This window comes from Entelurus aequoreus, linkage group LG03 (assembly GCF_033978785.1).
Source record: "Entelurus aequoreus isolate RoL-2023_Sb linkage group LG03, RoL_Eaeq_v1.1, whole genome shotgun sequence".
NCBI classification, from domain to species: Eukaryota; Metazoa; Chordata; class Actinopteri; order Syngnathiformes; family Syngnathidae; genus Entelurus; species Entelurus aequoreus.
The window spans coordinates 63,124,974-63,146,434 of record NC_084733.1 but is presented as its reverse complement, the minus strand read 5'-3'; the positions used below and the strand labels follow the sequence as shown (position 1 = coordinate 63,146,434).

General features: G+C 41.6%; 1 protein-coding gene across 3 annotated transcripts in view; it reads right to left on the bottom strand.

Moving 5' to 3' along the window:
* Positions 1–21,461, bottom strand: part of slc4a11 (solute carrier family 4 member 11) — a 195,633-nt gene that overhangs the window by 33,493 nt on the left and 140,679 nt on the right. For all 3 annotated transcript variants that reach the window (XM_062042405.1, XM_062042407.1, XM_062042406.1), the window contains exons 12-15: positions 15,664–15,796; positions 7,019–7,092; positions 5,843–6,083; positions 2,934–3,040 (exon numbers count right to left, since the gene is read on the bottom strand). In XM_062042405.1, coding sequence (XP_061898389.1) covers positions 2,934–3,040; positions 5,843–6,083; positions 7,019–7,092; positions 15,664–15,796 — 555 coding nt within the window. The remainder of the gene's footprint in view (positions 1–2,933; positions 3,041–5,842; positions 6,084–7,018; positions 7,093–15,663; positions 15,797–21,461) is intronic.

Here is a 21,461-nt window from a genome sequence, read left to right as displayed (position 1 = left end):
CTCTGAGTGAGTCTTGCAGATGTGCATCAGTGAGGCGTGTTCTGTGTTTGTTCTTGATGAAGTTCATGTCAGCAAAGGCTGATTCACAAAGATAAGATTTTTCCTCATTGTTTGCGGAACCTTCTTAATCTTTTGGACATATTTTCACAGCAATCTGGCCTTAAGCTTAATTATGATAAATGTAAAATGTTAAGGATCGGAAATCTAAAGGGAACGTCCTTTCGAATGGAATGCAAAGTGCCTGTTTTGTGGACAGATGGACCAGTTAACATACTTGGTGTTGTTGTCCCAGAAAATCTGGAAGATCTAGGCTCAGTAAATTATGATAATCGACTAAGAAAGCTGGACAAAATTATGCAATTATGGAAAGGGAAATCCCTAACCTTGTATGGTAAAATATCTATTGCCAACTCGTTAATTATTCCTCAATTTATTTATTTGTTTTTGTCATTACCAGCTCCATCACAAAACTGTTTTAAGATTTATGAGCGGAGGGTCTTCGATTTTGTCTGGAACGGCAAACCAGAAAAGATTAAAAGAAAGGTTTTGTACAAAGAGTATGAATATGGGGGCCTGAAACTTCTCAACCTTGAAGCTATGTGTCTGTCTTTAAAAGCATCAATTGTTCCAAAGATGTATTTAAACATTGAGTGGTACACAAATGTCCTGTTGGACAAAAAACATGTACTGTATCAAAAGAAATTGTATCCTTTTTTACAAGTGATCCCCTCCCAGAGAGTCTGCTGGGAAACATGGCGGGTTCATAAAGGAAACAATCCACTCATAGTGGTGTTTTCAATTTTATGTGCCAGAAAAAAAGAGACGATATTTTGCAGCAGTTAATATGGATGAACTCTAATATTGTAATAGATGGAAAGCCTTTCTTTTGGAAAAATATGTTTGAAAGAGGAATCATTTTTGTCAATGATATTATCAATGAGAATGGTAAAATTATGAAGTATGATGAATTTAGAGCTATGTATGGTGATGCTTGCTCAAGCTTTTCATTTTATCAACCAACTGGAGTAATTGGGAAAAGATGGAAACAAATAATTAATGATGGAACTACTAAATTATTAGTTTGTAAACCTCTAATAAGAAATTCTAGTTGGCAAAAAGGAACTAAAATAAATAGAAAAATATATAATTTTTATTTAATAAAGAAATCTTTGAAGGCTGCCTCATACAACACAAATGGAAAATGGGAGGACTTTTTTGACTGCCCGTTGCCATGGGATGCCATATTCAAACTAATCTATAAAACCACTATCGATGTGCAAAATCGTTATTTTCAAATTAAAATTATTTATAACTTCCTACCCACAGGGAAAATGTTAAAATTATGGAATATGACAGAGTCAGATGATTGCCCATTTTGTTGTCAGGAGCCTGAATCCACCCTGCATTTGTTTTGGTATTGTCATATTGTGTCTTTGTTTTGGGTGGAAGTTGAAAAAATGTGTTTAAGGATTGGTTTGTTTATGAAGCTTAATGTGGTTTCTGTTATTTTAGGAGAGTTCATTGACAATCATGATTTAGTCAATTTAATTATAGTACTCGGTAAAATGTTTATTTGTAATGCCAAAAACAGATATTCACTTAGTATTACTTTCTTTAAAACATTTATTCAGTATTTTCTAACTTTAGAAAGTTACATGGTTGAAAACGATAATGATGCCAAAAAACATTAAAAAAAAGATGAGAAGTCCTCAAAGGCTTATTTTGAAAGTATAATTATGTTTATAGATTATATGATATCTGTTGTTGTGTTCTCTAATTTGAGTGACCTGGACATAATCTGGACTGTACATAAATGCTTATTTTGAAAATGTAATTTTGTTTATAAATTATATGCAATCTGTTGTGTTCCCTAATTTTTTTCTGTGTACATGAATGAAGGTGTGTGTTGCTGAGTCCGACTTGGACATTATCTGGACTGGGCCTGGTTTAAAAAGCCCTTTAAACAAATCTAATTTCATTGACAACCTGGTCTGTTGAAGATAAGGCCCTTTTTTCAAAAATAAAATAAAATAAGATAAATAAATACAAAACATTTTCTTGGATAAAAAAGAAAGTAAAACAGTATAAAAATAATTACATAAAAAATAGTAATTAATGAAAATTTTAGTGGACCAGCAGCCTATACAATCATGTGTGCTTCAGGGACTGTGTCCCTTGCAGATGTGTTGTCTATGTTGTGGGAACCAGAATAATGGAAAGAAATAACCCCTTTTGTGTGAGTGGGTGTGGATGAGTGTGCATGGGGGAGGTTGTTTGGGTTGATGCACTGATTGAAAGTGTATCTTGTGTTTTTTCTATGTAGATTTAATTAAAAAAATAAAATAAAATAAAAAACCAATTTTTTTTTTAAAATTTTTTTTTAGAACAGGCCCGCGGGCGACTCATCTGGTCCTTACGGGCGACCTGGTGCCCGCGGGCACCACGTTGGTGACCCCTGAATTAGATTATAATATATATGATTGGTATTGGTATCAGGCAATCTCACTCACTGATGATCGGTATAAAACTTTGATCGAAACATTGCTAATTATGTATAAATATAATGATGATATTGGACTGAAACTCAACGCAAAGAAGTGTTTGTTCTTCAGAAAAATACTCAAAAGTATGTTTCAATAAAACAACTCTGACAAGTACAAAGTACTGTATCTAAAATGACTTACTTGGAAGTAAATGTAACGGAGTAAATGTAGCGTGCTGGTTTTAAATTTAAAACCAGGGTCAAACTGTGGCCCTCAGAACAGCTTTATAAAATGCACAGGCAATGTCTGAAGTCACATTTGAAAATATTAACTGTCATAAATTGTAAAAAATAAGTTAATGCCTTTTCAGGGCCATCTTTGCCCGGGGTTCAAAATCAAAGTACAACAGCGGTGTGGTGTGGAAGAAGACACAAGTCAAAGAATACTGACGGTTGATGTCGCTGAACAGGTAGGATCCGATGAAAGAGAAGAGCAGCACTGAGATGGGCAGGGCGCAGTCGGACAACACTTCCCTCACTTTGGCGTGCAGGAACGGACTGTGGGAAAGACGGAGAGGACCGGGGGACATCAGTCAGGTAGAGGTGTTGGAGAACAGCAACAGAGACAGTTAAAGTACAGAAAGACCTAGGGCTGGGCCATATGGCCGAAAACTATATCACAATATACCTTTTTTTATATTGATCGATATCCATCATCATTGATACTTTTATGACTTATATAACCCTGCCAAGAAATACAGTAAAACAATTTCCAACCTACCAAGGGTGCTATTTATCAGTGGAGACAGTGTCTGCTAACTCGAGCGCGGCTAAGGTGGTAAAACAGTTACAGTAGATTTGAAGGTAGTTGCAGTTTTGAGACACAAGATGGCAGTAGTGTATAAGCTATTGAACACTACACAGACTAGTTTGGGAAGCTACTCATTGGAAGTGTCAGGATGTTGCCGCACCGTCTGAATTAAAACCAACAAAACTAAAGACCAGGTTCTTTTATTGAGTTGATACATCACAGTTTCTCTTCTCACTCCATGCTGAGAATCCACAGAGAGACAGAAAGACGGCGCAACCGCACTAGTGTTATGAGAGTAGAGTATGTGTGTGCTCTTTTAAGAATGGCAGTGTGTTGGGTGAGTGAGTGGAAGAGTGAGGTAACATGCAGCAGTCGTGGCGACTGGTGTCCGGTTGTGTCCCGCAGAAATAAGAACAAAGCGACCAAATTGTCTTGAGTCGGCGACCTCGTCATTCCGACCCAAAAGCAGAGCTTAGCGGACCCATTGTCAGGTAAAGTGAAGGGTGTTATCCCCGACGAAAACATCGGCCCCGGAGGGAACGTCTACCCTGAGCTCCTTGACTACGGTCTGGGTCTGGGAGCCGAACAGCAGGAAAGGTGTAACGTGATTGGCTGTTGGCGTGTCCCTCCCATTGCTCAGTGACACTTCCTGTTTCCTAGCACGAGTGACGTCATGAAACAAATCTTGCTTCATCATTTCTGGTGTCTTCCCACCAAAAAATATAAACATATATCGAATATTTTATTGAACACATTTTACATTAATATCGAACATGTGTCTTTCGCGATATATATTGATATCGTATTATCGGCCCAGCCCTAGGCAGACCGCAACTGAGACATTGAAAATATGGACGGAAAGCAAAAGAGTTTGAAAGTATAAACAGACGCAGAAGAAAGAGTTAAAGTACAGACAGACTGTGACAGAGACAGAGACAGGTTAAGTATAGAAAGGCCACAACAGAGACAGAAAGCACAGACAGACCGCAAAAGACAAATTTAAAGTATAGACGGACAGCAACAGATACAGTTAATGTATAGACAGACCACAAAAGAGACATTTAATGTAAAATGAGACAGCCACAGAGACATTAAAGTATAGATGGACCACAACAGAGACATGTAGAGTATAAACAGACCACAACAGAGACATTTAAAGTACGAATAGACAGCAACAGTGACATTTTATGTATAGACGGACAGCAACAGAGACATTTAAAGTACGGATAGACAGCAACAGTGATATTTTATGTATAGACGGACAGCAACAGAGACATTTAAAGTATAGACACACCCAAAACAGAGACATTTAAAGTATAGTCAGACCCAAAACAGAGACAATTAAAGCATAGACAGAACGCAAAAGAGATATTTAAAGTATAAAAAGACCACAACAGAGACAATTAAAGTACGGACAGACCCAAAACAGAGACAATTAAAGCATAGACGGACCGCAAAAAATATATTTAAAGTACAAACAGACAGCAACAGAGACATTTAAAGTATGGACAGACCCAAAACAGAGACAGTTAAAGTATAGAGAGACAGCAACAGAGACATTTAAAGTATAGACAGACAGCAACAGAGAAGATTCAAGTTTCGACAGACCACAACAGACACATTTAAAGTACGGACAGACAGCAACAGAGACATTCACATTATAGACAGACCCACAACAGAGACAATTAAAGCACAGACGGACCGTAAAATTGACATTTAAAGTACAAAAAGACCCAAAACAGAGACAATTAAAGTATAGACAGACCGCAAAAGAGACATTTAAAGTATAGAGAGACCACAACAGAAATATTTAAAGTACGGACAGACACAAAACAGAGAGAGTTAAAGTATAAAGAGACAGCAACAGAGACAATTCAAGTTTCGACAGACCACAACAGACACATTTTAAATACCGACATACAGCAACAGAGACATTTTAAGTACAGACAGACCTAAAATAGAGACAGTTAAAGTATAGACAGACCACAACAGAGACATTTTAAGTACGGACATACCTAAAGCAGAGACAGTTAAAGTATAGAAAGACAGCAACAGAGAAAAATTTAGTTTTGATAGACCACAACAGACACATTTAAAGTACGGACAGACAGCAAGAGAGACATTCTAAGTTCAGACAGACCCACAACAGAGACAATTAAAGTATAGAGAGACAGCCACAGAGACATTTACCAGAGAGTAAGATAAGTGACAAGAGGCAGAGAGACAGTAAGAGGTCAGTGAGACAAGTAGAAGGACAGTGAGATAGACGGAAATCGAGAGAGAGAGAGAGAGGTGTCAGAACAGAGAGATAGTTGAAGGACAGCAAGACAGTCAGAGGACAGGGAGACAGTTACAGAACAGAGACAGTTGAAAGCACCTGGGGTCCAGTGGGAGGGACACAGACCAAGGTCAGAGGAGAATCAAAGGACAGGAAGACAGTTAAAGAGACAGTGAGGACAGGAAGTGGACATAGAGAGTGGGTGAGACAGTCAAAACCAGGATTATTGTAATGCTAGTATGATTATCAGGTAGTAGTAGTTGAGTAGTACCTCCTCTTGAACTGGTAGAGGGTGTATCCCATCCACAGGGTTCCCATCATGAGCAGCAGACAGAGGACAGGCCTCTCTCGCGTGCAGTGGATCAGCGTCTCAGGCAGGACCTGGAGCACCGAGGACCCTGCCGCCCCTTCCCTCGCGACGCTTCCGTTGACCGACAGCAGATCGGCGACGGTCTTCACGCCCCCCGCGCTTGCGTTGGCGAACGTTGGCGGGTGGTAGTACCTCTGGAAGACTGAAGACCACGTGGACGGACAGCAGCTCGGTTAGGACCAGCTAAAATTCATGCTGATGCCACCATCAGCTAAAACTGCTCACATGGTCTCTGGAAATTGCTATGATTGATACGATGGAACCTGATTACCCTGACCTCCTGTGGAATTGCTGACATGCTTCCATAGTCAAAAGTGAAAGTGAAACTATGCATTGTTTGTATATTTACCAGTGATTGAGTGACAATAAATCATTTTGGAACCTTGTCCTCCATATTTTTATTTAGATTATTTTGCTTGTTGGTGTGCTAGAATCCATCCAGAATGATTTTATTTTGAAGTTTATTTTAAACTAAACAGGAAGTCACTGTGTGCACTTATTATTGCTGAGTGACTGGACAGGAGTTGTTGGATTGTACTAATTATTAAGAGTACTTCAAAAAATTATTTTACTATAATGAGGACTGAATATTATAAAGTATACGTTTTTTCATTAAAGTGAAGTTATAAGAAAAAAAAAAGCAGAATTAAATAGCAAGAAATAAAGTAAAGTGTGAGAGCAGTCGAGTGGCATAAGAGGTTAATGTTATGCTAATGGCGCCGGGAAATTGAACGGCCGGGGAAAAATAAAACCGCCAATCCCAAATAAATGATATTCCGCTACTGCGCTCGCCTTGTAGGAAATTAAATTGTGTCAAATATTTATGAGGAGCGGTGATGGTAAGAGGATGGGGCTCATTTGGAATAGTCGATCTTGTCTTGTCTGCTGACTCAGCATTCTTTCCTGCCCGAGCACTATTGGTTATTAGCTGCAAGTTATTTGTTAGCGTCCCAGCAGCGACTTGTCCAAGGTGTACAACATGGATGCTAGTGTTAGCTTGTTTGACTATGCTAACGCCTAATCAAAACATTTGCTTATTGACAATAAGATTAATGTTTTTTTAATAACGTCACTCACTTTTGGCTGTTCCCTTGACGGCGTCCACCACGAAGGCGATGGAGATGAAGAGAGCGATCACCTCCTCTGTTGACCTGAAGAAAAGAAAATAGTAATAATGTAGGAGTGTAGGCAGAGAAACGACGGAGATTTATTCCTCTTTGGAGAGCCAATTAACACTCTGTTTATTTTCAGAGAGAACTATCACAACAACAAACCTGTCGCTCAGGTAATTACGTCAGCACCCCAGAGGTGTGTCTCAACACTTCAAAGTAAAAGCACCTATGCACCTATGCAAGTAAACATGGGCTAGAACGCAGTGAATTATAACCGTAATAATTAATAAGTGTCCTGTGTGTGTATATCCACCACACACGTCCCCCCAGAATTCACAAGAACTGGCCCAGTGAAACGACCAGGGACCCGAATGACCCGCCCAAAGCGATTCCGAAGCTCCTGGGCAGGCGGAGGGGGGTGAAGCGGGAGGGTGACAGCCGGCTGCTGACGGCGAGCAGACGTCAGTTGGCAGTGTGGGGGTCGACCGCGACGTGGTGCCTGAGCCACCTCAACTGAACGGCCCAAATCCAGGTGGGCTGGCTTCAGCCGGTCCACTGAGACGCGATCCAGTCTGCCCCCAATGTCAATGACAAATGTCTTATCCCCAGCCTCCACAACCCGATAAGGACCGTCGTATGGTGGTTGCAAGGGCCCCCTATGGGCATCGTGGCGGATGAACACATACCCCGCTGCTCGCAGGTCAGGGGGAATGTGCACCTGGGGCAAGCAGTGGTGCGAGGTCGGGACTGGTAGGAAGGTACGGGCAGTGTCCATGAGGCTACGCCGCTGGTCAGAAGCAGACCAGGGGACTGTAGTGCGGGGTATAAATTCACCTGGGACTCTGAGGGTCTGGCCATAAACTAACTCCGCTGAGGAAGACAGGAGGTCCTCCTTAGGCGCAGTTCTAATCCCCAGCATCACCCACGGGAGCTTGTCGACCCAGCCGTCGTCTGTGAGAGAAGCCTTAAGGGCGGCCTTCATGTCCCTGTGAAAACGTTCACACATGCCGTTTGCTTGAGGGTGGTATGCTGTAGTGCGGTGGAGTGAGACACCCAACTGACAGGCAACAGTATTCCAGAGCTCGGAAGTAAACTGGGGGCCACGATCAGACGAAAGGTCAGATGGGGCACCATACCGGGCGACCCAGGTACCAATGAAGGCCCGGGCCACATCAGCTGATGTCGTTGCCGACAGTGGGACAACCTCCGGCCAACGGGTGGTCCGGTCCACCATAGTCAGAAGGTGAGTAAATCCCCTGGAGGGAGGAAGGGGTCCCACCAGGTCAACGTTGACGTGGTCAAAACGCCTTTCGGGAACTGCAAACTGCTCCAACGGGGCCTTAACATGGCGATGGATCTTAGCGCGTTGGCATGCCACACAGGTCCTGACCCAGTCGCGAATGTCCTTCTTGAGGCCATGCCAGACAAACTTTGCTGCCACGAGACGCTGTGACGGCTTGCTGCCTGGGTGCGAGAGGCCATGTATGGCGTCGAAAACTTGCCGTCTCCAGACCTGCGGCACCACAGGACGGGGCAGGTCCAGAGATACGTCGCAGAGCAGCGTTGTGCCGGCATCGCCGAACGGGACGTCCGCCAACTGGAGGCCAGTGACCGCTGTTCTGTACGCCTGAATGTCGGGGTCCGAAACTTGGTCCACAGCCATTCGGGCATAGTCTATTCCAAGGTGGACAGCACCAATGACCACACGGGAGAGGCAGTCAGCCACGGGATTGTCTTTTCCTGACACATGTTTAATGTCCGTGGTAAATTCAGAAATAAAAGCTAGGTGGCGCTGTTGCCTGGCAGACCATGGTTCCGACAGCTTGGCCATGGCGAAGGTCAAAGGCTTGTGATCCACAAAGGCAGTGAACGGACGGGCTTCCAGCAGGAAACGGAAATGACGGATGGCTAAATACAGGGCGAGGAGTTCACGGTCAAAAGTGCTATATTTCTGCTCACTGGACCTAAGTTGGCGGCTGAAAAAAGCGAGAGGTTGCCAAACACTATTGACCAACTGCTGGAGAACAGCACCAACAGCATAGTCTGAGGCGTCCGTGGTCAGAGCAACAGGGGCGTCAGGCACCGGGTGAGCCAGCATAGTTGCGTCCGCGAGTGCATCCTTTGTAGCAGAGAAAGCTGCCAACATGTCCGTGGACCAAGAAAGGGCATGCTTAGAAGTTTTTTTTCCCTTGAGAGCGCTGTATAGGGGGCGCATAAGGTCGGCAGCCCGAGGCACAAAACGGTGGTAAAAATTGACCATGCCGCAGAACTCTTGTAGAGCCTTGACAGTGTGAGGCTGCGGAAGCCCCAACACTGCCTCCACCTTTGACGGCAGAGGAATCGCCCCTGCTGTAGTGATGTGGTGGCCCAGGAAATCCATGGAAGACAGTCCAAACTGGCATTTCGCTGGGTTGATGATCAAGCCGTGCTGCTGGAGACGACTGAAGAGAAGACGCAGGTGTGATAGGTGCTCTGCCTCAGACGTGCTGGCCACTAGGATATCGTCCAGGTAGACAAAAACGAATGACAAGTCACGCAGCACCGTGTCCATCAATCGCTGAAAGGTCTGGGCAGCATTTTTTAGTCCGAATGGCATCCGTAGAAACTCAAAAAGCCCGAATGGGGTAATCACCGCTGTTTTGGGAATGTCCTGAGGCTGAACTGGTACCTGGTGATAGCCCCGGACGAGGTCCACTTTAGAAAAAATAGACGCACCCGCCAGGTGGGCAGAAAAGTCATGGATGTGTGGAATAGGGTACCGGTCCGGCGTAGTGACAGCATTAAGGCGTCGGTAGTCGCCGCACGGGCGCCAACCACCATTGGGCTTTGGCACCAGGTGAAGGGGGGAGGCCCAGGGACTGTTCGACCGGCGGACGATGCCAAGGCGTTCCATGGCGTCGAACTCAGCTCTTGCGATACTGAGCTTGTGTGGGTCAAGGCGCCGGGCTTTGGCGTGCACAGGCGGGCCATTGGTGGAGATGTAGTGCAACACACCATGTTTGGCGGAGGCGGAGGAGAAGGTAGGTGCAGTGATGTCTGAGAACTCCTTGAGGAGGTGAGAAAAGTCATCAGCGGGCGAGAGGGCACTGGACAGCTTCGTCGGGGCAGTGTCACTGTGTTCACAGGGAAATGAGCCGAATGTTTCAGCATGGACGAGGCGGCGGTTCCTCACATCCACTAGAAGCTTGTTGGCAAAAAGGAAATCAGCACCCAACAGGGGAGTGGACACCTTTGCTGACACAAAATCCCAGGTAAAACGCTGACCAGCAAAACTCACTGTCACAGTGCGTGTGCCAAAGGTGTGGATTGTGCTACCATTTGCGGCCAGAAGGGGGGGGGCCACACGGCCCTGCGCGAATGTCTGTGGCTGATGCTGGCAGCGCACTCATATGGGCACCTGTGTCACAAAGAAAGCGACGACCGGAGAGGGAGTCAGTAATAAACAGCAAGCCGCTGGTACGGCCGTCACCCACAGCTGCTAATAGGTGGCGGCCGGTGCGTTTCCCGACGCACTGAATGTACAGGGGGGAAGGCATTTCTTGGCTTTGTTGCCAAACTTGGCGTGGTAGAAACACAATCCTCCTGACTGCTTTGCACGTCGGGGCACGGTAGTGGTGGCAGAGATGGAGTATGGCTGGTGCATATGGTCATCACTGGTGGCAGTAGACGTGGAAGGGGGCGTGGCTGCAAAACATTTCTTCCCAGCTGAGAAAAATTTGTCCGCCTCCCTGGCCAACTGGCGAAAATCAGTAATAGATGAATTTGCAAGTGCCAAACGAACTTGTTCTGGAAGCTGCTGCAGGAATAGTTCTTTGAAAAGAAAACACGGCTGATGGTCTCCCAGCAGAGCCAGCATGTGATCCATCAGCTCAGAAGGCTTACTGTCGCCGAGACCGGGAAGTGAGAGGAGTTGGCGCGCACGTTCGGATTCAGAAAGTCCAAAAGTCTCCAGTAGATGCGCCTTCAGAGCGGCGTATTTGTTGCGTGCAGGAGGACGTCCTAGCAGACTCACCACTCTCCCCGCAGTCGAGCTTGTAAGGGACGCCACCACATGATAAAACTTTGTTTCGTCCGCCGTAATGTCTTTGATGGCGATTTGAGCCTCCGCCTGTGCGAACCACGCAATTGCGTTCCCTTCCCAAAAGTCGGGCAACTTTAGTGTAGCAGACATGTTCAGTAAACTCTGGAAACGTCCAAGAGTAAAAAGGGGTCACCAATGTAGGAGTGTAGGCAGGGAAACGACGGAGATTTATTCCTCTTTGGAGAGCCAAGTAACACTCCGTTTATTTTCAGAGAGAACTATCACAACAACAAACCTGTCGCTCAGGTAATTACGTCAGCACCCCAGAGGTGTGTCTCAACACTTCAAAGTAAAAGCACCTATGCACCTATGCAAGTAAACATGGGCTAGAACGCAGTGAATTATAACCGTAATAATTAATAAGTGTCCTGTGTGTGTATATCCACCACAATAATGTAATAAACATATTGTCAGACAAAGCACAATACATAGTTTATATTCCCTTTCATCTTTATTTATGGACATTATACATTTAGGGCCTGATTTACTAAGAGCTTTGTATATTTTATAGTTTACAATTTTATGGTTTGCACACGCTAAGTAACGTGTAGAACAAGTGATTACATTTTGGGGGTTATCCAGATCACTGTTTGGATTCAGGATTCTTTGGCGGGGATGCTTTTCTATTTTTGAAATATATTTGATCCATAACCACATTTTCTGTTTTATGTTGTTTCTGTATTCATTTATTTTTATAGTTAATTTAAAATGTATAGTTGTATCGATGTATTTCTGATTTTAGTTTTAGGTATAATCTAAAATGTGTTGTTGTGCTGTAACACACAGAAATTAAAGTCCTATTTTAAGTAGCCAATCGATTGAGTTCAAACAAAAATGTCATGATCAACGGTGACTACAAAAACAACCACATCATTAGATACACATGCGCGTAGGAGATAATACATTAAAAATACAATCATGTTTAGTTTGTATGGATTAATCAAATACATTTCAATTGTGTAATTACTATTGTGTCATAATAAATCAAATTGGCCCAAAAGGTGTCGTAAGAAATAATAAGGAATCTTGCCCACAGGGGAATTGCCCTCATTATAAAACTTTGACAACTTTAATGCTGCTATAGTGTCACCATCTAGTGGACATCAAAGAAACGGTAACTATGCTCTGAACAAAGTTAGGCATGGCATTTACTTACATGACCCAATGCAAACAAACTTCCCTAGTCATGGTGCAAAAAAAAAAGAATTAATAATAAAAAATCCAACCAAAACACAAAATGTCAACAGACATGGTCCCTGAACTTTGTGGATATTAAAAAAAATGTACATTCAACACAAACAAATAGAAAATTACACCCATTTAAATCCATTACAAAGCACGATGAAAAAAATGCAAAACACGCTCCACACTTATCCATGTTTGGCGCATATATATATATATATATATATATATATATATATTAATATCCAATATATTAATAATATATATTATATATATATAATATATATATATATATCTATATATATATATACAAATATACATATACACTGTATATATATACATTGTATAAACATATATATACACAGATATATACAGGTATACACATATACATACTGTATACACATATACATACTGTATATATATATATATATATATATATATATATATATATATATATATATATATATATATATATATATATATATATATATATATATATATATATATATATATGTATATATGTATATATATATATATATATATATATATATATATATATATATATATATATATATATATATATATATATATATATATATACCAGTATCCAATATATTAATAATATATATATACACTTAGGGATGAAGCTCGAAACCGGTTTTCCCGGTTGTTCGATAAGAAAAGAACCGAGTCCTCGGACTCAAATCCCTTTTTGAGAACCGGTACCCGTTATCAAAACCACTATAGTAAAGAAAAAGAGTTGGTTCTTTATTCGAATCCCTGGGAACGAATCCCGTCCCGACAAGAAATGCCCCGTGGGACATCACAAGAAATGACGTCACGTAGCTCAGTCATTAGGCGCAGATGGGGAAAGCAGGAAAAAAATGGACCGGAAAAAAAGCTCCAAGGCATGGCTTCATTTCACCAAAAAAAACGAGGAAGCGGCAATATGCAATTATAGCCAGGCTTCGCTCTCGTGTAAGCGGGGGAAGTACAACAAGCGTGTCGTGTCTTCGAAGCAGCGACAGAGACAACGAAGAACGCCCCTCTTCTTCTGCCAGCTGCCCAAGTCTCAGCTACAGTGGCGGTGACTAACGTTAACTGTTGCCAGTTAATTTCCATATCTGCTCACTTGTAGTAACGTTACCTCTTATGTCAACCAGGGGCCGTACTTATCAAGCTTCTTAGAGTGCCATTTTACACTTAAGTCCTGAGAATTTGCGAAATTTAGTCCTACTCTCAAACTTAAGAAAAAAAGCTTTTTATCAACGTTCTTAAGTCTAAGAATCACTCCTACTCTCCACGATATTTAAGAGACCTTCAGAGGTGTCTTAAGTGGTTAGGAGTTGCCAGCAGGGGATGGTACTGAGGCGAGAGAGACGTGCGCGAACGTTCAGGGAACGGAACAATGTTTTTGTTTTTTTTATGACGAGCAGCTGATCAAACGGTATCGTTTAGACAGAGCGGGTATTATTTTTGTCACAGATTTAATACTTTTCGATTCCTTGTTGATTTCTGCATGTGTCTGCAGTGGGCTAGTATATATAGAGCCACCCACACCAGTTTCAAATTAGTTGCCTAATTAATGAATTGGAAAGAAAATGTTATGACAGTAGCGTATGTGTGTGGCCGTGAGGTGAGTGACGTCAGTGAGTGTGTGGGTGATAGAAGAGAGGGAGCGGTAGCGTGAGTGCCGGAGGGGACTAGTTTGTTTTGTATTATTTTGTAGTTTATTGTCAAAATATACACTCCCATTGTCCACTTAAATATTTCCAAGATATTTCTTTATTCTTAGACAACGGATTCCATTCCGTGATTGGTCATTTCTATGGACACAGAAATGACGTCACCTAAAATTCCGTTTACGGCACATAGTAATGTCATAATTCAGCTCTGAGTGTGACACTTAAGATTCAGTCCTACACTTCGCTGAAAGTGTGAGTAAGACGCTTGATAACTAACTTTTAAGTGCAGCTTTCAGCGAAGAATTTATTTACTCTTAAGTCAACTCTTAGCAGACTTCTTAGGAGTAATTCTAAGAAGCTTGATAAGTACGGCCCCAGGACTGCAGTAATATTAGCTAGACTAACGTTACCTAAGCATAGTCAGCGGCTAACGGTAACGTTAACGTGAGTCTTTTTGTATGTGTCTGATAACATTAATGTTATCTTGTAGCCTACACCACGACAAAGTTTGCAAGTCTGTCTAATAAACTAGTGCTTTCTTTATTTCTTTAGTTTATTTGGAACATGAACACACTTACAGTATAATACATCACAGTTTCATATCATTTCACTTTACAAGAGTAGGAAGAAGTAAAGCTTATTTAATCCTACCCCTTTCCCACTTCATAGCGTTTACAAATATATACAGTATATCATTTACTGACCTTTTTATAATAAAGTATCTGTGAATTAGTATATACAACAGTTTTGTAATATGTAATTAATTAATTATGTCATTATTAATATACTGAGATGAAGAATATCTTATTTTCAATAAGGTTGAAAGTATTTCTCATAATTCTTCTTCTTTGTACTTTGTAAGCACTATTCATTTGAACAACCTCTTAAACTGGATCATATCAGTACAATGTTTAACTTCTTTACTTAATCCATTCCATCATTTAATTCCACATCATTTTAGCTGTTTGCAATTTTACGAAATCATCGAACTTTAATATTTTTGACTCGATAAATAAAGTGTTTGTATGTTCTCTATATCCAACATTATGTATCAGTCTAATTAATTTGTTTTGTAACACAGTTAACGAATGTAGCACACATTTGTAGTTATTTCCCCACATTTCTGCACAATAACTCAGATATGGTAATACTATAGTAGCGAGCAGTAGAGAATGAGAAGTGATTTGTTAAACCATCTGGACTGGATAAGAGAATCGATAAGGAATCGGTTCGATAAGAGGATTCGATAATAGCTCAAACTCGATAATTTCTTATCAAACATCATCCCTATATACACACATATATATATATATATATATATATATATATATATATATATATATATATATATATATATATATATATATATATATATATATATATATATATATATATATATATAGTTATACATATATATTGTATACAAGTACATTGTATAAACATATATATACATATACAGATATATAAATATATATGCATACAAAGATATATATATATATATATATATATATATATATATATATATATATATATATATATATATATATATATATATATATATATATATATATATATATATATATATATACACAGTATATACACACATATACACACATACAAGTCAAAAAGTTTGGACAACCGTGTAACAAATAATGTGCTGACCTTTTAAAGAGCTTCATGACGAGGCTCACGTTGAAGACTCCTCCCAGGATGAGGAAGAAGCAGTTCCACAGGCCGATACAGGCGTAGAAGGCCGGGAAGTCCAAGTTGTAGTCGTCGCAGATTCCTCGGATCACTGCAAGGTCACATGATTTAATGGGGGGGTTTTTCCAAATGGGCATTTAAGGAAATCATGTTTCCAGATTGTTATGATAACAAAGGGAGCTCATTAATAACTCTTTACCAAAAAAGCTCCATCAACAACATATTGAGGGATTGATCGAGTGTGTGACATCATAGCAGATCAAACAGTTTCAAGTGTGATAAAATGTTCACCAATCAGCACATGAGTGTCTAGCTCCGCCACCCTACAACTGTGCTAGGTAAACCCAACGCAATGGTTCCAAAAAGCGGTAAGGAAACAAACAAAAATGCTTACTGATGGTGAAAACCAGATCAAAACTTCAACATACCAAAGTGTGTTTGTTGCACTTGCTACAACTGGGGGCCATAAAGTGGTATCGAAAAAGCATTCTCTGATGCCCCGACAGGTGCGTGTGAAAAAGTGGTATGGAAATGGAAATCAGACCAATAGGTCAAAATCAAACGGCAGTATTTTGCTCTTTCTACTGTCAAAACTGTTGACCTTTTCCACACCTTTTAGGGGGTGCTGTAAGTGGCGACCCATCAGCGTTCCTGTTCTGTTACTTTGTACAAAATATGTCCGCTCTTGAACGGTGCTGAAAATGAAACTGTGCAATGACACTAAGGAGCTTCTTCTTCTTCAAATCGCCAGGGTAGTTGCTACTGCTGTGTTGTTGCAAATACAAAAACAAAGTGGTTGTTCTGTAAGGCAAAACCGTCGTCATTTTCACGAGTCAAGTCAAGTTAGTGACAGACTGCAAAGCTCGGAGGCGTTCCGCAGTATCGCCGTACATATCTTGAGGTAACCCGGAATAATCATTTGACGAGCAGCCCTGGCTCTCGTGTTTAAAGATAAACCGTCAACTGGTTGCTAGACTCCCGCGACACCCGGTCCATGTATTTACATCTATTCTCGTCTTCAGTCACGTAAGCTAACCAGCAAGTGCGGCCCTGGCTCTCACGATGTCTTAAAGTCAAAAAACGTCCACTGATTCCTAGTTTCTCTATGTTAGTAATCTAAAGTTCCACAGCTGATTCTCATCGGTTGATGTGTTGAATCCCTCACTTGTCAAACCGAATAACCGGTGGCGTCGGTTTATCGTTCACAACCCTACTACAAACCCAAAACCAGTGAAGTTGGCACGTTGTGTAAATCGTAAATAAAAACAGAACACAATGATTTGCAAAATCCTTTTCAACCTATATTCAATTGAATAGACTGCAAAGACAAGATATTTAACATTCAAACTGGTAAACTTTGTTATTTTTTGCAAATATTACCTCATTTGGAATTTGATGCCTGCAACATGTTTAAAAAAAGCTGGCACAAGTGGCAAAAAAGACTGATAAAGTTGAGGAGTGCTCATCAAACACTTTTTGTAACATCCCACAGGTGAACAGGCTAATTGGGAACAGGTGGGTGCCATGATTGGGTATAAAAGCAGCTTCCATGAAATGCTCAGTCATTCACAAACAAGGATGGGGCGAGGGTCACCACTTTGTCAACAAATGCGTGAGCAAATTGTCAAACAGTTTAAGAACAATGAGCTATTGTAAGGAATTTAGGGATTTCACCCTCTACGGTCTGTAGTATCATCAAAAGGTTCAGAGAATCTGGAGAAATCACTGCACGTAAGCGGCAATGCCTGTGACCTTCGATCCCTCAGGCTGTACTGCATCAAAAACCGACATCGGTCTGTAAAGGATATCACCACATGGGCTAGGAACACTTCAGAAAACCGCTGTCAATTGAATACAAGTTGAAAAGGATTTGCAAATCATTGTATTTTGTTTTTATTTACCATTTACACAATGTGCCAACTTCACTGGTTTTAGGTTTTGTAGTTATCTAGCTTTTAAATGCCCAAAAGTGTCCAGATCTTCCTGTTCAGACCCAAAAGTGGCATGGAATCGTAAAACACTGTGCACCGTAGTGATAGATAAAACCATTATTGTCCGTTACATAACAATTTAAGAGAAATTCAATTTGATTCCTCCCAGTAAGTAGTGAGATACGCACCCAGAGTCCGGGAGCCGCTGGATGAGCTTGGTGGTGGGAGCCCACTTAGCAAAGTGCAGCAGCTCATCCTCTGAGCTTGTCCGGGCCGCAGGCCTTGTGTGTATTTACTCAGCCTAGGAAGGAGGTCACCCGCTTCTAATCTATTGCGGGGGCCTGATGGGATGCGCTCAGGTTGGAGGCGGTCCCGCTGAAAGACTTACTGAAGGAACTCCTTTGGTAGCAAAGGAGTCTTGGAAGGTTTGGGGGCTCTCCCCATCATAATGTTCAACCTCTATAGCCTTCCTTTGCATTTTCAGATGTTTATTCATGTTCTACTCGGTCTGCCAAGTTGGTTTCTGGCCTTCCGTTTGAAGACCGCCTCATCTTGAGCTTCTCACCTTGCTTTTATTTATTGTTTAAGAGATAAATTTTCATCCTCTTAGTGGCCCATTGTTTGGGTAAAAGGTCATTTCCTTGAGAGAAGACTGCACGCACAAAACTCAGTACTTTCAGTCCTCCAAGAACAAGTCCCAGGCAGCTCAAAACACTTGGTCATTCCAGACCCGATTGTTTTTGTAACAGGAGAATCCGTTTTGTACCTTGGCACTAACAGAACAACATAATGTTCTAATCTACCAACAGAAGGGCAGGACTTGGATAAATACGTGGTTGGTATGTTAACATAGCTCAGGGGTTGGCAACCCAAAATGTTGAAAGAGCCATATTGGACCAAAAATGCAAAAAAAAAAAATCTGTCTGGAGCCGCAAACAATTAAAAGCCTTTTATAAGTGATATAATGAAGTCAACACATGATATAAGTGTCTATATTAGTTATATTAGCCTACAATCAAAATGACTATGTGTCGCAGGCTGACACAATTCTTCGTTGACAGAAATGTTGAAATGTAATACTCATTCTGCCCGTTTTTACAACATTGGAAAACATTAGCAAAACTTCTCAGAGGGTGAAATAACTCCTCTAAAGTACTGTCTTAGAATGGCCAAACGTATAGATGTGTGTGTCCAAGTCAAAGGAAACGGCAGGCTGTCTTCTTCTAATGGATTTATTACACTGTTTTTCAAGCTGGGTAATGTTTGCTGTGGTCTATAACGGCACACAAATAACTATCAGAAATGCAGCCAATATTACATACAGATAATCTGCTATGAGAAATGTAGATATAAATTAAATTAAATACACAGAGGACATAGGGAAATTAAATGAGCTTAAACATACCTAAAAGTGAGGCATAATGATGCAATATGTACATAAAGCTAGCCTAAATAGCATGTTAGCATCGATTAGCTTGCAGTCATACACTGACCAAATATGCTTGATAAGCACTCCACAGAAGTCAATAACATCAACAAAGCTCACCTTTGTGCATTCACACACAGCATAAAAAGATTGGCGGACAAAATGAGACATAAAATGAGTGGCATAAAATATGTCTTTCTCTGGCATCGGTGAAGAAAGTTATACATGTAAACAAACTACGGTGAGTTCAAGGACCGCCAAAATTAGTAGGACAAAATGACACTCGCCAAATACTCTCAGCAGAGAATCATGTTTAATATAAGCAGTGGGAGAGCAGTTTGTGTCATGTTTGTCCTCCTACAGAAACGCTATTAAAACAAAAATATATTTTTCCCCCCATCTTTTTCAATTTTCATACATTTAGAAAAAGCTCCAGGGAGCCACTTGGGCGGCACTAAAGAGCCGCAGGTTGCAGACCACCGCCATAGCTCAAATCCAGTATTTGGTAGGGAGTGTGAGGTTGGTAAGCTGCTGAGAGATGTCACATCTGACAGAAATAAATGGGTTATACTTGTATAGCGCTTTTCTACCTTCAAGGTACTCAAAGCACTTTGACACTATTTCCACATTCACCCATTCACACACACATTCACACACTGATGGCGGGAGCTGCCATGCAAAGCCCTTACCACGACCCATCAGGAGCAAGGGTGAAGTGTTTTGCTCAAGTACACAACGGACGTAACGAGGTTGGTAGAAAGTGGGGATTGAACCAGTAACCCTAAGGTTTCTGGCACGGCCACTCTACCAAATGCGCCACACCTTGGAACATAAACTGAAATTTCAAGAGATCGGAGATACTTTTCAGGTCAGGTAATGTGGTCTAAATGACAGGACCATCCATCCATCCATTTTCTACAGCTTGTCCCTTTCTGGGTTGCAGGGGGTGCTGAAGCCTATCTCAGCTGCATTCAGGCGGTAGGCGGGGTAGTAAATTATGCTTAATCGCTCTCAGTCTCCTAACTCGGAGGTTTCACACCCGTTCCTTCTGTGCTTTGGCTGCATTCCTGCCAGAACGTATGAAATGAAAACCCATTCAGAAGAGAGTCCACATTCTCAGAAAGCCAACTTTCAGAAAAAGAACAGACTGGTTTGTCGGTAGTCGGAATCTCATCTTCCTTGCTCTGGAGCGATCGGACATTAGCCGGCTTCCTCTTCTCGCCGCGTTTCCTCCGTATTGTTTGTCCACTTGTGTTGACGTAGCAGCTCCGTGGGAATGTGATGCATGAGGTTGGGTGGTGTCCAGGCAGATACCGCTAAGCTACAGTGCAGCGTGCAACCCCATGTAGGGGTGATTCTGTCCCTATTGGCGGTGAATGGCGTTGCCAGGTCCAAACATTGTCCAATTACTTGATACAGACTTGCAATCGAGAGCCAAGTGTACGCCAGACCAAACACTGTTGAAAACCCATCTGTTCAAATCTGGACCAAACATCTATTTGGAGTTGTACTGGTACTAATAAAGTACAGTGGTACTAATGAATTAAAAACGGTACTATACTGCCTGTATAAAATACATGGAGTACTTACAAGCAGACACAGTTTAGAGACAGAAAGATTGCACGCATTTTGGCTTAAAAACGATAAAGATGAAGCTCTAAAGACTGAAGCGCCGCTCTGCAAGGAGTGCTTTAAAGGCCTACTGAAACCCACTACTACCGACCACGCAGATTGATAGTTTATATATCAATGATGAAATCTTAACATTGCAACACATGCCAATACGGCCGGGTTAACTTATAAAGTGCAATTTTAAATTTCCCGCGAAACTTCCGGTTGAAAACGTCTATGTATGATTATGTATGCGTGTGACGTCAATGGTTGAAACGGAAGTATTCGGACACAATGTATCCAATACAAAAACCTCTGTTTTCATCGCAAAATTCCACAGTAATCTGGACATCTGTGTTGGTGAATCTTTTACAATTTGTTTAATGAACAATGAAGACTGCAAAGAAGAAAGCTGTAGGTGGGATCTGTGTATTAGCGGCTGGCTGCAGCAACACAACCAGGAGGACTTTGACTTGGATAGCCGACCGCATCGATGATCGGGTGAAGTCCTACGTCGCTCCGTCGATCGCTGGAACGCAGGCGAGCACGGGTGTTGATGAGCAGATGAGGGCTGGCTGGCGTAGGTGGATAGCTAATGTTTTTAGCATAGCTCTGTGAGGTCCGGTAGCTAAGTTAGCTTCAATGGCGTCGTTAGCAACAGCATTGTTAAGCTTCGCCAAGCTGGAAAGCATTAACCGTGTAGTTACATGTCCATGGTTTAATAGTATTGTTGATTTTCTGTCTATCCTTCCAGTCAGGGGTTTATTTCTTTTGTTTCTATCTGCAGT